The 16,689-nt window shown below is 41.5% G+C and overlaps 1 protein-coding gene across 1 annotated transcript in view; it reads left to right on the top strand.

Annotated features, from left to right (window-relative positions):
* Positions 1–16,689, top strand: part of zeb1b (zinc finger E-box binding homeobox 1b) — an 87,228-nt gene extending 70,539 nt beyond the window's left edge. The window contains exons 4-8 of the mRNA XM_033985691.2: positions 2,214–2,416; positions 4,977–5,082; positions 6,502–8,057; positions 10,065–10,236; positions 12,879–16,689. Of these exons, the coding sequence (XP_033841582.1) occupies positions 2,214–2,416; positions 4,977–5,082; positions 6,502–8,057; positions 10,065–10,236; positions 12,879–13,468 (2,627 nt within the window). The 3' untranslated portion in view covers positions 13,469–16,689. The remainder of the gene's footprint in view (positions 1–2,213; positions 2,417–4,976; positions 5,083–6,501; positions 8,058–10,064; positions 10,237–12,878) is intronic.

Below are 16,689 nucleotides of genomic sequence, written 5' to 3'. Positions count from 1 at the left end.
AATAGGTGATTTATGCTCTTAAACAAGTCTCTCACACATAAAAAGTCAATAGCTAGCTAGCATTAGCCAACAGGTTCAGTTAGTTTTGCTCACCTGTTTGTTGAAAATCAAACTCCTAAACAGAACCTTGAACGCTCTCATTGACCACAGTCTCCTGAAAATGTGTTGTTTAAATCCATTTTGTAGTTTTGAGTATTCAGACTATTTTAAAACTTTTCTGACAGTGTTTGCTAATGTGGGCATTGTGTCACCATAGTAACATCTGAACATTCCACCATAGACATACATAGAGAACACACCCAGCATGATGTCACCGCAAAGTATCAATAAAAACTGATTCAATTATTCAGTTTACAAATTTGTTCCCATGTAGTTTTTCCTGACTTTTTACACCGCTGTTAGACGAATTCAAGAAACAGCGTGGATTATTATTAAGGTTTTAACATAAGAATTTTCAGTGTGTAAATTTGTAATGTCACTATATAACAGTATGAATCCTTTGCTTACAACCAATGTTATCTGATTTACTGTAAGGTCTGTGTAATGCAATATCCTATCAAAAACAGGGCAGGGTTCTTGAACTTTTTGAGCTCAGGGCCCAGAGTCAACTGAGGCCTAATCTCATATTGAATTTATTACTTTTCTTCTTTATTACTTCTAATTTGATAAATGTAATCATACACACTATACAGCATAATCGAAAATTTTGAAATATAACAAAAAATGCTGATGCCTTCGTTTATGAGTCAAATTGGGTCAAAATAAAAACCAAGACCAACCAAAGTCTAATGTAGAACTTAAAGAAAATCATGACTACTATCTGCCTTTTTGTCCATTTTACTTTCCAGGAACAGTAACTGAATGAATAACTTTATGTTCTTCTGATATATTTATTTCTTGCGATATCGGTTATTGCATATTGAAATATTGATATTTTTGCGATATATTGTGCAGCCCTAATAAGACTCATTGACTTAACAGTAGTCTGCATAGCGTTGCATGAGCTCAAAAGACTCTAAGGAGCCCATAGCAGTTCAAAGTAGGCAGTGGACAAGTAAGATTTTAAAGTTTTATAGTTTGTGGCTATCTCTGTTATTACTGGGCAGGTAAAAATGAAACAAAAACAGAATTTACAAGCATTTAATCACTAATGTAAAAGTTGTAGCAATGTTAGAGCACATGTTTGAGTAGCTGAGTGCCTGTCTGACTGTTGCTCGTGTAAACCTGCACCATTTGTGGAAACGGGAAGGTGTTACCGCTCCCGACCAATCAGCTCGCTGCCATTTGTCTACCTGGCTGCTGTTTACCTGCGGGAGGGAGGGCGGGAGAGGAGGGGGCTGTCACTGATTGCTAAAGTAACAGAAGGGTGACAGTGTGACAGATGTGGGACTTCAAAGCCCCCCCACACCCCCTCAACTCACACCCCCCTCCCTTCACCCAGCCCCTGCTCCTGTTCCCTCCTGTGTCCACCTCTCATTTTGAGCTTAACCTGCAGGTTGCCAAGTCCGCTACTGCATACCAACTTTTTTGGATTGTATTTTTTGGAAATTTTTTATATTTTTGTGTTTTTTCTGGCTTGTTCTGGCACTTTCATGTCATGAAAGAGGTGATTTTTAGATTTGTTTCAATTTTGTGTCATATTAACAGACCCAGGAATGACTAAATCACACCCTGTTTGAGCCCAGTTTAGTCCCGATGTCGACTCGGTTTGGTCCTGTTCGTTCTGTTCATGTAGTGTCGTCCAGGTTTAAGTCTGGGTATAGTCCTAGTTTTGATGGAGTCTTTGTCTAAATGTGAACGCACCCTAAAATACAATTCATTTTTGTTGAAAAACTTGGAAAAACATGTGTCCCTATTGTGAGGAGCATCTTCACAAATCTGATTCTTATTTGGCCTGGAGGAGGGCCTCTTCTTGCTTGTTTGCATGGAAATTTAGTTCCTTTGGCTATAGTCTTCCACGGTATGGCTTTAACTTTCTATTTCAGTGGAAACATGACCTGCCACCCCCAGAAAGTTACATACTGTCTTTAAATATGTGATTAAATATGCAAAGCTCACTAAGCAAAGACAAAACATTCAACTAATTGTTTCTTTTTTCGGCTTATTTATGTGAAGCTCGGTTTACCAGTTTTGGGCTTTTTTTGTAAAACTTGTTTCTGTGTGAATATCTGGAACCCTACGCTGACTCTGTACTTCCTTTCTGTCCCACACAGGCACCCCAGACTCCTTCTCCCAGCTGCTGACCTGTCCGTACTGCGCGCGGGGCTACAAGAGGTACAGCTCCCTCAAAGAACACATCAAGTACCGGCACGAAAAGAGCGAGGACTCGTACCCCTGCCCCGAGTGCACCTACAGCTTCTCCCACCGCGCCCAGCTCGAGAGACACATGAGCGCGCACAAGGCCGGGCGCGACCAGGTACAGAGCCAGTCATACAGCACAGAAAAGATTCATCTCAATAGAATCTAAATTGCAAAGGCTGCAGTTTTTGAACCACCATCATTTCTTCCACAAACAACAAAATCTCCTGTGTTATTCTGCATAAAAGTGCTAACTGCGTAGTTTAGATCTGCACAAACATGTTTTAAAATGTGATTCTGGTATTAGTTTGCCAGTTCATATTTCAGTCTTTTTGTCGATTCTTCTGAACTTGTTTAAAATGTGAACTTTGAACAAAATCCTATTATTAAAACATAAATCCCAAATCTAATATCAGAAAAATCGCAAATCCCAAATTGTTCTTCTAAGTACAGCCAAATTAGCTAACTTTTATAGCAGACTGTATAATTTAGCAGCGTATTTAGGCCTATTCTTGCAATAAAAGATGTACTATGTAACATTTGTGGTTGAGGGTTGGCCATCTGCTTCTCTCTATGCGGTTATTATTATTAATACATTTATTCAAATAGTGTTTATATTGCAAAACCCTTGAAAAACGTGCATTCTTACTTAAGCAGTATTGCCTCTCCACAGATCTGATTTGGTCTGGTTGCCTTGCCTGCTTGTCTCCATGGAGATAGATAAGTTTAATGTCATACTATGGAACATTCCAGGCAAAACTCCATGGCAAAAATCTCCATGGAGACAAGTAGACCTGTCACGATAACACATTTTGAAGTTTGATATATCGCTGAAGTAAATATAGACAATAAACGATAATATTGAAACAAATTTATGCCACTGACACAATAACCCAAGAGCGGATTTAAACCACAAAAACTATTCTAAATGTACAATGTTATTAAAAATCATGAGCTGCAATAAATAAACAGCAGAATGAAACACTTAAGTACTTTGTATTTGTGATGAGTCATAGAAGTTACGGCTTAAATTTGATTATATTGCCAAAAATAAGCAAAAACTTCCCAGTAGTGCCAAAAAAGTACACACGATAAATATTGACCCCAAAAAAATATTGTTCCAGCTTTCATATATTGTATAGTAGTAATTATTGTAACAGGCCTAGAGATAAGCAGGTGGCAGGAAAGTTACAGTGGACCTTTAAGTTTAAAAAATATATTAAAATTTTTTTATTTGCTCTCTCCTTGTTTTCTGCCACCCCGTGTTTGTAGACCTAGCTCAAATCCAAAGGCTGTTTAGAGAGCGGTCGGCTGCACTCGGGCCATTCATAAAGTGTGTCCAGGCCTGAGTCAGCAGTCTGCTCTGCACCACAGCCTCTGCTCCACTCTCAAACTCTGTGCGGTCATGTTAATAACGCTAATTAAACCTCACTGTGTTAATCGTGAGCAAAACTCTCATTATGTACTCTCTTATGGCAGCGATAAAAACATAATCTGATATTTCATTAAGGTTTAAGAATCTAAAGTGACAATATGAGAACCAGCGTTGTCACAATACTAAAATTTAAAACTCGATTTCAATACTAAGGAACAGACTTGATACTTAATACCGATTCCGATACGACGATGATAATTAAAAACACTCTTTATTTAGACAATAGAATGTAATTTCACACAGGTGTTATCCCACCAAACCAAGTCAGAAGTAGAAAAACATGAAAACTCATCATATGGACTTTAACCTGGCACTTTTAGACTCCACAGCTGTTCTGTCCTGCACTTTTGGCACAGTTTATGCTTAGAGACAGGACTTTGCCTTCGGATCAATAACTCCATATTGATTTGGGGCTATTTTTGTAATTATTTGGCAGTGAGTAGTTCATCTTAAGCCTTCATTAGCTCCAACTCATTTGCTGTACAAAGGTAACTAAAGACTGACGCATAAGTGCTCCTAAATGATATGTCCTTATTCACTGACCTCTCGTCTCTGGTGGTTCTGTGGGAAATCAGATGTAAGAATTGCATATGGTTGATCCTGGATTGTAGACAGAGGTGTGTGGTACTTAGTTACATTTACCTAGTTACATTCACTTGAGTAACTTTTTAAAGAAAATGTACTTTTCTTGCAGCATACCTTTACTCCAACTTGAGTAATATTTTTTTTATTGAACTAACAGTAGTTTTGTTTTGGTTACTCTTCCCTCTGTGAGTAAGTCTACAAGTGACAAAAGCTTTATGTTGAGAATTTTTGTCTACTCTGTGCCCTCTGATTGTAGATGCAGTAAAGGCCAGTGCAGTGTGAGACCAGAGGAGCAGTACTTTTTATCACTCCACAAATAAACATGACCTTGTACTCATATTGATCAATGACGTTGTGACATGATTTAGAAGAGTTCAAAGGTTGTGTTTTTACTGATGGTCTTTTCTCTCTCTCTCTCTCTCTCTCTCTCTCTCTCTCTCTCTCTCTTTCTCTCCCCTCCCTCACCTATTTCTCACACCTCTCTCATACTTTATTCCCCTTTTCCCCAACTCTCTACTCTCTCCCTTTCTTCCCTCTCTTCTTTCGCGATCACCCTGTTTTTTTTCCCCTTTGTCTCCTCCTTCCTCCTCTCACTCCCACCTTTCTCCCTTCTCTCTTCCCTCTCTACCCCTTCATCTCCCCTCTCTTCCCCTGACAGAGGCACATCACACAGTCTGCAGGGAACCGTAAATTCAAGTGCACTGAGTGTGGGAAGGCCTTCAAATACAAGCACCACCTGAAGGAGCATCTCCGCATTCACAGCGGTGAGTGAGGGGGCGGGGCTAACCTCCAAGACTCCTCCTCCCGTGGGTCACCACACAGTTTACCACTATACTTGAACCAAACCAGCAGGGGGCACTAAAGGGCATGTGAGAACCATCAGGAACACAGGATTCTGTGCAAAGACAACAAATATACATATATTTAAACAGCGGGGCCGTGGCTAGCTCACTGTGTCTCAAAGCTAATGTTAACTTCTATTAAAATAAATAAATATGTATAGAAAAAGCCAAAAGTCAAATCTGTCAACTGTTGATTAGTCGCCTAAAAAGGCAGTGTGGAAAAAGCTCTCAAAACTGTTACATATCTCTATGTATCTGACCCAAACTGCACTCACAGAACTACATGGCAGTTCATGTAAAAACAACTATTTAAGCAGAAAAAAGTATTACAAAAAATATATTCATATTTAAAACTATATAAAGATTAAACTTGTAAATCATGTGTTTAATCAGCCTTTTGACTCACTCTCTTCTCCTTTCTTCTGTTTTCCCAGATAAATCCTTAAATAAATTAGTCGACGAATTCTGGTCGACTAAGACACAATCGCCCTGATAGACCACCCTATAGTTTGTAGCTTTACTTTAATATATATTTTACCACAAAAATTTGCGTTAGTATTCACCTCATTTGTGTTTGACATTTCAGGGACATCAACCAGAGCTCTCTGTCCACTGCATTCACTTTAATTAATTTTTAGTTTTACCATGACTCATCAAAAAATCCATAGACATTTAATAAATCAAGAAGTAGTAGTAATTTAATCAATTCACAATCAAATAACATGTAAAAGAAAAAGGAAAAGTATGGACCTTACTTAGCTGGGGTGCACCTTCTTTTGTGGCCTGACAGATGTCACACACTGATGAATAAGAATTTCATGAATGTATTTTAATGGAAAAGAACTAACAAGTGTGTTGTATATTACTATTAATTATTGCAAAATTATGAGAATGTAAATCTCTTTATGTAAATAAAGTCAAAATCAGGACCAACCCAAAACTAACTGAGAACTGATTAGTAAAAAAAAAAAAAAAATGAATAAGAATTTCCATTGGATTGAAACCATTCAAGTAATGACGATAAATGTTTTATACACAGTTCCTCCTGCTAGTAACATGTAAGTCCATAATGCATTGTGTACAAACAGAGGGGTATAATAGATGTGTAATATTTGGTCTGGCTCCTTGCACTAAACATCTGCCTAATGTGGAGTCCATAGTGTGTGTTCTTAATGCTCCATAATAGTGTTTCCTCTGCCTGATGGGACACACTTAGACAGGGGCCTCTCCCGGGGGCTGTTCCTCTGCCTGGAGCATCATTGACGTGCATTAGCAGCTGTAGCTGCTCGTTAGCCTGCTTCGCTAATGGCCCTGTGTACATGTGTGTGTGCTCCGCTCCAGGTGAGAAGCCATACGAATGCTCCCACTGCAAGAAACGCTTCTCCCACTCGGGCTCCTACAGCTCCCACATCAGCAGTAAGAAGTGCATCAGCGTGGTGTCAGTGAATGGCCGGCCCCGCCCCAAAGCCCAAGGACCCCCGGCCGCCCTGCCTTCATCCCCATCCTCGCTCCGGGCACAGACCAGAGACCACAAACCCCTCCAGGAGCAGCTGCCCATCACCCAGATAAAAGCCGAGCCCGCCGACTATGAGTACAAGCCCGCTGTGATGGCTCCCTGTGCTGGGGTGTTGAATGGTGGTGCAGCGGCTCCACTCCAGGGCACGGTGCAGGCGGTGGTCCTGCCCACGGTGGGGCTGGTGTCTCCCATCAGCATCAACATCGCAGACCTGCAGAATGCACTCAAAGTGGCTGTGGACGGGAACGTGATCAGACAGGTCCTGGAGAGCAAAGGCCAGGCTCCAGGCTTCACCTCCACCACTCTGCACCCCTCTGCCCCCACACAGCAGCTCCTGTCTGCCATCAGCCTGCCCATCGTGGGACAGGACGGCAACGCCAAGATCATCATCAACTACAGCCTGGATCCGACACAAGCTCAGGTGGCCCCACAGAACCTGAAGAAGGAGCCCATGTCCCCCGGTGAGAAGCTGCCTGAGGACCTGACAGTGAGAGGGCTGCGGGAGGTGAAGGAGGAGGGGGAGAAGACCAAGAACTGTCTGCTCTGTGACCACTGTCCTGCTGGGCTGGAGGCTCTGCATGCTCTCAAACACGCCAAGAGACTCAATGGCCTAGACAAGCCCGAGTCCACCATCGCCGCCCTGCTGTCCGAGGGAACACTCTGCAGCCAACCCAAGAACCTGCTGTCTCTGCTCAAAGCCTACTATGCCCTGAATGCAGAGCCCACTGAGGAGGAGCTGGCCAAGATCTCCGACTCGGTCAGCCTGCCCGAGCATGTGGTAAAGAAGTGGTTTGATAAGATGCAGCAGGGGGCACTAGGAGCACCTACCCCACCCTCTGAGGAGGAGGACAGTGTGGTATCTCTAGTTCCAGGGAAGGATACGGTTGTGATGAGTCCCTCAGTCAACCAGGACAGTCCCTCCGAGGCCACCCCAGCAGAGGCCAACCATAGTTCCCCTGCCTCTCCCTCCCCCCTCAACCTCACGGCCGGCTGTCTCACCACCTCACAGCCACAGGGCACAGACGCGCCCCTGGACCTGTCCCTGCCTAAGTCCAGCTCAGAGAAGGAGCCCGCCAAAACTACCAGCCCCTCCTCCTCCAGTGTGCCCGACGAGCCTCTGAACCTGAGCTGTCTGAAGAAGGAGGCTCTGTGTGGGGTGTATGCCAGCCAAAGCAGCGCCGCACCCGTGCACCTGGTGAGCACCCAGCTGCCCGCTCTGGTGGCCCTGGCGGAACAGAGTAGTGTACAGTGTCTGAGGGCTCTGGGCTCCAGCAAAAGGACCATCCTCATCCCACAGCTCGCCTACTCCTACAGCTCTGCAGCCACCAGCCCCGCGGGGACGGAGACGCACGAGGCCGCCATCCAGCTCAACGGCATAAAGGTACTCATATTAAGTATTTATTTATTTATTTTAGTACTTCTTTTTATTAGAATTTTTTTCATAAAAAAATCACAATATCAGTGGTGGAGTGGTCAGATCCACTGACCCACAGACAGATGAATGCTGTCATTGTGTCTTTGGGCAAGACACTTAACCACCTTGCCCCCATTGTCTGTATACACTGGTGTATGAATGTGTGTGTGAATGGGTGAGTGGTTCATTGATGTGAATATCTTTGAGCCTTGAAGGTAGAAAAGCACTCTATAAATGTGACTATTGAAAACAGAAATGTGTATACCATGATTTACTAAGTCAGTTTACTACAAGAAGGCTGAATTAGGACTACAAGACTTTTCCACTTTATTCAATTTTTTTCACATGTACAAAAATAAGTAAATCTTCTGACAGAAACAGGACCTTAGCAACATAATATTATACAAAGCAATATAAAATAGGAATAGGCAGATGAACAAGTTATGCCTACCCCTTTACATTAGTGAGAAATACTGCTCTGCTGTGGTTCACACTACTGCACGTAAACACCATTTTAGCATCTCTGTTCCCATCTCTCCTCTTTCCACATTCCATCATCACCGGCAGCATTAAACAAACACGGCGGCCATCTTGACTGCCAGGAGTGGTATCCCAACGCATTCGAACCCCAATCCATCACGCGACCTGTTTCACATCATTACTTTCTTATTGTTCACAAGCGCTGCACCGTGACAGATAGTTGAAATCCTCCCCAAACCCGATCGATAACTCATAGAAGCACGCCACAATTTCCCTCTTTGTAAAAATGATCAGGCTTAATAGTAGTTCATTGTACGGGCCGGTAAAAGGTGCAGTGATCGATGCGTTTGAGCGCCTCCTCTGTCCGCGCTGATGTATTGCGGTAGCATTATGGCGCGCTGTTAAACGCCCGGTCGACATATTTATGCTCTCTCTAATATTACCTGCACAGATAGCCGCAGATAGAGCCGAGGTACTTATCGATGAGAGGAAGAAGGATTAGTCCGCCGGAGACGGGAGGAAATAGTGCTGCAATGAGTCCCGTCTGGCGTGTCGTATATTATAATTGGCGTTCAGGAGGTGAGGGGATTCTCACAAGAGCAATTGTTTTAAAAAGGACAAGATTTCAAAGATCTTTTAACCCCAAATCAATCAGTTCTAACATTTTATGACACTAGAGAAATATGACACTTTTAATACACCTCACAGCCAGTCCCATCATATTGAAAAAAGTTTTACAATTAATTAAATACAGAATAAGAATTTTTATTATAATTGAAATACATCATTTGGTACATTTTATGACATTAGACAAATATGATGAGATAAAAACGATTCGAATTCAGAATAACATTTTCAAATTCAGAAGTAAAGTCACAAAATCATGTTTTCAAGTAGTAGTAGTTGAGCTTCTAGTACTAGTAGCAGCACCAGTTTTAGTAGTAGTAGTAGTAGTAGTTGTAGTAGTAGTAGTTTTCATACTGGACTGGCAAATATTTATTATATAAATTTATTACAGACAATTTTCTAGTTTTGATAAGTAAAGTAATAGCACTAAATCATCTTTCAGCAGTAGTAACAGCAGCAGTGGTAGTAGCGGTAGTAGTAGTAGCAGTAACAGTAGAAATAGTAGTATTTGTTGTAGTAGTAGCAGTAGTCATAGTTTTCTTATTGGACTGGCAGATATTATGGGTTGAAATAATAGAGAGATATGAGTTATTCAAAGTGCCATATGTATTATAGGGCTGCAAAATTAAACACAAATTTGAATGGTTGTATTTAATAGTTATATCACAAAATGCTACAATTATTTAGGCAGTAATTTTCTCTGCAAACACAAAAATATTTTGCCTCCATGGGGTCTTAGTATAAAACCTGTGAACTTTAAAAAAAAAAAATAAATAAATACATTTAAAAATAAATGACATTACATTACATGAATAAAACTATCTTGTTGCCCCTCCTGTCCCTGATGTACCGTGTGCTGTGTTGCAGGAGGAACGTGCAGACTCAGAGGGCCTCTCTGCTGCAGACGAACCCGACTCAGACTGTGGACCGTCCCGTAAGAAGATGAAGAAGAGCGAGAGCGGCCTGTACGCCTGCGACCTCTGTGACAAGATCTTCCAGAAGAGTAGCTCCCTGCTGCGACACAAATACGAGCACACAGGTACCGCTCGCTCATCTCAACATGTACTACTACAGTTTCAATGAAGATATAAGTTAGTTTTGTTGTAGTTACACAGGATTTGGTTTCATATAGATCTGTGATTCTCAAAAAAAGCTGCAGATGTGATTGATTTGATGCGGCTGTTAAAGTTCAAGTCTGAGTCCATTATTACTCCAAGATTTCTAGTTTGATTTGAAGGTTTTAGAGAGAGAGAGAGAGACTGGAGGTGACTGCTGACACTTTCTCTAACGGCTAAATTAGTCGTGTTTATGTTTAGCCCTTGACAGGCGGATTAGCCAATCAGAGAGACACATGCTTTGTTCGTGTCTAAACAAACATGACGGCTTTTGAGTAAACAAAAAAATACAAAAAAAACACAGAGGACTGACAAACAGCACAGGTTTCTGCACAATTGAAACACCAAACTCTAATTTATCTGAGCTAAAATAAGTTATATATTTTGTTTTGAATGTTATGAGAATAATCAAGAGGAAATGTCTAGAGATGCACCGATCCAATTCCAGTATTACATATCCCCACCTATACCAAAAAATTGTCTGGATTGGATATCAGATATATGTTTGGACATATAAATTGATCAGGAAATTGACTATTTATTTGTCATAATTGGCCCAGAAAGCCTTAAAACATTTGAACTTTTATTTATACAAAACTGTTTTGTAGTTCCTTGTATTTTCCTTCCTTTCAGTCTCTGTAGTAATATTGGTGAATATCGGCAGATTCTTAAAGATATAGTATCGAAATCGGTGGAGATGTCATCTGCCTTTGAGAGACACGTGCTACAAATTACCAGCTGGTGTTATTTGTGGTCCAGTTCCAGACCCTTGTGCATCCAAACAATTCAGACCAAATGTAGGAGGCTAAACATGCTCTTACACCAACCTTAACCACAGAATAATGTATTTCTAAATAATGACTAACCAAAACGTGAATAGGTTTTATTAGGAAGGGCATCTGCTATAGAAACCTACAATGTGATCATGTGACTGTGGTATCCCCAGAACAAACGGGCGGCACAATATGAAGTAAAATAAAATGAATTATGGTCTTAAATATGTGAAACAAAATTCATGGGTTTCAGTTTCCATTTCTGAGTTGGATTACTAATTGCTGGAAATGGTGCTAATTTTTCCTTCCTTTGAAACCCATGGATACCACCTTTAACAGTCTAGTGCGTATTACACGTTTAAAGTTCCAACACATATGCTCTGATGTCCTGTTTAGTCACTGGGGCAGAGCCTGCTTGGAGGCGTGGGAAAGCTGACTCACTCTGGCCTGAGAGAGGGGGATTTTGTGGAGGTCTTACTCAACCCCACCTCTGCTCCATCAGCTCCGCGTGTGAGCCAGCCTGCTGCAATGACGGCCTCTGCTAGTGATTTGGAGCTCCAGGGGCCCCAGCGGTCAGCCAAGCCCCAGTCAGAGCTCTCATACCTGGCTCGGCTCGGCACGGCTTGGGTCCAAATGAGCTCATCTTAGGTGTAACTCCCTCCCACACGTCCCGCCCAGGTTTAAGGGGAATATTTGTGGTTTGCTATTTCATCATGTTACAAAAGTACATGCAGTGCTTTCACCTCACGTGTTTTAGATACAAATCATTCTCAGTGGTTTCATGGGGTATACGTTTCCACCAGGACAGACCCACACAGAGAAGTGATGAGTAGTTTAGTGAATGCATAAACTTTGGTGCTTGGACCCTGGCAGGTAGAGGCGCCAGTGATGTGATGAAGAGAGACAATGATTGACTTGTCAGGGAAGATTGTTTTCCCTAAGCCTAGATACTGAGTAGAGATGCACACTGGTATCAAATATCAGCACTGATACTGAAAAATGTGTGTGAAGCAATAAAATTACTTGCAGGCTTATTTTGGCCTAGAATGTGTCAAAATGTTTGAACTTTTATTCATACGAAGTTGTTTAGTAGTTATTTGAAGGATAAATAACAGTTGCATAACATAATTAGATCTCTTGTGTAATAAGTTCACTGTGTTTTGAGGGGGAAAATCACATTTTCCGTTCCTAGATTGGTATCAGTTAATATCAGTTATTAGCAGATACTTAAAGCCAAATGATCGATATTTGTATTAGAACTATAAAAACTCCCTAATACTGAGATGGAGAGGGAGAGGAGGCTGATGGGAGGAAAGGTGGAAAATTATCAGTGGGGCTGTAGTTGACTAAAGACATTCTTGGTTGACTAAAAACATTCCCTGTGCATCGATTTATCAAATAAAATGGAAGAGAGCTCAGTGAAAGACTCAGTCCATTGCTGTGTCTTTGGGCAAGACACTTCCCCCACAATGCCTACTTGTATGATTGTGTTCAAGTGGGTATTGGTGGTGGTTGTAGAGATAAGCACTGATTGGCAGTTGACAGTTTCTTATGTATTGGCTCTGACAGCCAAGACCAGTATCAGTCCCAAAGTCTTATATTGAAAATATGTTGAGAGAATGATGGACAGTGCAGCATGTGAGAATATGTAAGAGGATAAATTAAAGGGAGGAAATGTTTTGTTTCTTATGTCTCTGTTCAGTATGTTTGAATAATAAAGAAAAAAATCTCATGTTTCAGTTTTTCTGTCCCCAATGACATGCTTCTAACAGTGCTGTGTTTGTGTGTGACAGGGAAGCGACCTCACGAGTGCAGCATCTGCTCCAAGGCCTTCAAACACAAGCACCACCTGATCGAGCACATGCGGCTGCACTCCGGAGAGAAGCCCTACCAGTGCGACAAGTGCGGCAAGCGCTTCTCCCACTCAGGCTCCTACTCGCAGCACATGAACCACCGCTACTCCTACTGCAAGAGGGAGCCCACGCAGCCAGAGGGAGCCACCGAGCTCCTGACTCCCCCCACACACGCACAGCTCCTCCCACCCCTCAACACGGACTCGGACGAGAGGGCGAGCAGGGACAGCGAGGAGGACGAAGAGGACGAGGATGGAGCGGCCGGCATAGAGGACATCCGGGTGGTCCAGGTGGAGGAGGAGGAGGAGGAGGAGGGGACAGAGGAGGAGGAAGACACGAGGCAGGGGGACAAAGCATGTGAGACGGAGGAGACGGGAGAAGAGGAGGACACTAGGCAGGAGGTCGCCATGGAAACGGAGGAGACAACTAAGGAGACATCTGAGGAAACATCTGAGGAGACATCTGAGGAGACATCTATGGAGACAAAGACAGAAGTGGACGTGGACCGAGGAGACGAAGGAGCAGACTGAACTTTTTGGTCACTACTGTGTTGAAATCCGGGTGTGCCTGAGCAAATTGTTTCCCACAGAGTCACGTGGCTCTGCTTTTGTAAGAGAAAAAAAAAGAGTTTTAACTAATGAAGGAAATGCATTATACAGACTTTGAAAGCTAGAGCCGACACGTTTTAGATTTTATTACTAAAACATCTTGGGTCCTTTGATTTTATCAGTGTTACTAATTTTATCACTCATATTTTAACCTTTAAGAAGCTGTACAGTTGGGAGATATTTCTTAACCTTTTTATTGCCAATGAACAAAAGAGACGCAAGTATTTTATTAAGTTGGAAGAATCCTGTGCACTACGTGGCTTGGTTGACCCCCGGTTGACCCCTGGACGCGTCGTACCGTCAGTATTACAGAACCAAGCGCACTGTTGGATGGGACTGAGAGGCCCGGACTGCTGCCACTCCTGTGTGATTGTATGAGGCACTGACAGGAGCGCACCTGTCTGGAGGAGCAGACAGGAGCACTGCTAAATGAAGGAGCTTGTAAGTCCATAGACAGTGTACAAATAGTGGCCCACGGGCTGATCTGAAAAAGTGGATTATGGTAAAGATTGTTCAGGAGTCAGTATTGAAGTATTTTGATAAACAAAGGGTCAAGCCATAAACAAAAAAATGAAATATTAATCAGAATTTCAAATAAAATCTCAGTTTTTTAATACTCCATTTGCATTCTATTACCTAGTAACAGGTAGTAGCCGTGCACTCAAGAGCATATGTTTACATACTACAGAGGTGGGTAGAGTAGCCCAAAATTGTACTTCAAAATAATATTAATCAAGTAGAAGTACAAAGTAGACCAAGAAATTACTCAAATTTAGAGTAAAAAAAAGTTTGTGAAAGCTACTACTCAAGTGAAATTAACTGTAAGACTGTCTAGACCTAACATCTGATTTATAATTGACATAAAAATCTGGTATTTTCAAAGGTCAGGCCATAAACATTTAAATAAAATCATATCTAAAGGAACAGTGCAAGAAACACATGTTCAAATCTGTTCACATTGTCAACATAAAGCTTTTGTCAAGTAAGACCACTGTTACACTGTACAATATATTACTCAAGTATGGGGTCTGAAAACTATTACAAGAAGCATAATTTCTTGAAAGAGTACTCAAGAAGAAGTAGAAAGTAGAGTTCTACCCACCTCTGGATACTTGTAGTTCACAAACTACAATACTGATTATGTGAATGCAAATCAGCTTTTTTACTTAACAAAAAATAAAAAATATATATTAGAAGTCTCAGAAGATTCAACCAACATGACATGCTATGTACTTCCAGCTAGCTAAATACAGGTTGGCGAATCCTGAAGCTAACCTGCTCTGTGTTTTCTCCTGTTTTCTGGTCCACTATGCAGCCACTGTCTATGGAGAAACCACTTTTATCTTCCAAAGCCATGTTTGAACAATGAACTAAAGCCTTTGTACTGCACCTTTTGAGAAAAACCACTAATGTAAAAGCTATTTTTGCTAATGAGACGTACCACTGTCTGAGCGCTAGCATGTTAGCAACCTATGGAAGAAGATGTAGCATGTTAGCATCACTTTGTACTAAACAGCCTATGGACAAGTACCTCATACAAGCACACCACTAAGTCTTTCAGTTACAATCAGTGTTTCCAGTGAGGAGAGCAGAGATACGGAGGTGTGTACCCTGCTAACCCTAAACCCTACCCCGCCAAGCCGAGCCGAGCCTTATGCAAAAAAAAAAAAAGAAAAGACAAAATGCATTTCGAAAGTGCCATTGAAGCTGCTGTTAGCGTAGCAGCACTGATCAGGTATCGCCGGGTCCCAGATATAATGTAACCCAGTAAGTAAATGCCGCTATACTGTTGACTTGGGCTCACCACACCACCCCAGAGAATTAGCTCACCGCATAGATTTACAAGATTTAGTTTCAGTCCCTGTAGCGAGCGATAAAGATTATTATCCCTGTTTTATTTTGAAATGTATCAAACCGCAAATAGGAATGTCTACGTGTTAAAATAACTTGAATTCATAATTGTTTTCTTGATGTGAGTAGCGGGATTAATTGGCGAGATAGACTTATGGAAAGAAGTTGCTAGCTGAAGGATTAGCTTAGTGCGATTTACGTATATGGGGGAAACTGGAGTAACCGTGGGAAACTTACTTATGCTAACTTTAAGGAAAATGGACAAATATGGTTCAAAAATCAAACCAGGGGCCAGGGAACTCAAAGGGTAAAGAAAAAAGAAAAAAAAAAGTTAAACAAATGTCTGTAACTTACTAAATTGTTGTATTACGTCACAGTGTAATTGTATTTGAAGTGGGAGTTCTTTAATTACCAGTCCGATTGGCGTTTTTTCAAGTCGGAGGTGGGAAATATCTCAGTTACCAGTTGCATGGAACACATCACTCATCTACAGGTTACATTTTTTTACAGGAAATAAATTATTGTTTCAAATAATCATGAATGACCGGTAACCATCCCGGTAACCATCTCAAAAAACATGTATCTAGGCATAATTAACTCTTCAAATTTAGATTCAAATGTACTCAAATCATTTTAAACAGTTTGAATTCAAGTCTGTTTTCATTTTTCGTAGATATTTCAGTTTTTGCGGTGTTCCTCATAGCGCCTCCGTGCACTTGTATCCAGGTTGTGTCATTTGGATTCTCGGAGCTCAATCGAAACCATTCAGTATTACCTTGTGTTTGTGTCTGTTTCCTTGACGGCAGTATTAGCCCTCCCCTCGAGATGGGTCTGTTTTTAGTTTTTCTATTTATGTGTCTTATTCAGTTTTTTTATATTTCTTTGGTTATTTATTACACGCTGTATTGTAGTTTGTATGAATAATATAATTTAGTATGACGACAATTCCGTTTGCAGCCGACCCGACCATTGTGCACCCCGCTCCCACATGAAGCTACTGAACTGTCCGGCTAACGGCTAACTGTACGTGCTAGCATGAGTGTGTCGTCCCGAAGGAGGACCATAACCGCAGACTGTCCCATTGTCAAGCCAAAATAATCTCCTCCAAGTATTGTTCCTCGTTTTTATTTGTGCCAATTTGTTTTTACTTTGATGTCAGTGTTGAGACCACGCCCCTTTTATAAGCCCCTCCCCCTTTAACAACCATATTATTTTTTATAGTGGTTATCTTTTGTTTCGTTTTGTTAATTTTTATGACTCCCCATCTCACAATAAAATACATCTACAAGCTA

This window comes from Periophthalmus magnuspinnatus, chromosome 20 (assembly GCF_009829125.3).
Source record: "Periophthalmus magnuspinnatus isolate fPerMag1 chromosome 20, fPerMag1.2.pri, whole genome shotgun sequence".
Lineage (NCBI taxonomy): Eukaryota > Metazoa > Chordata > Actinopteri > Gobiiformes > Gobiidae > Periophthalmus > Periophthalmus magnuspinnatus.
This window is presented reverse-complemented; position numbering and strand designations above follow the sequence as displayed.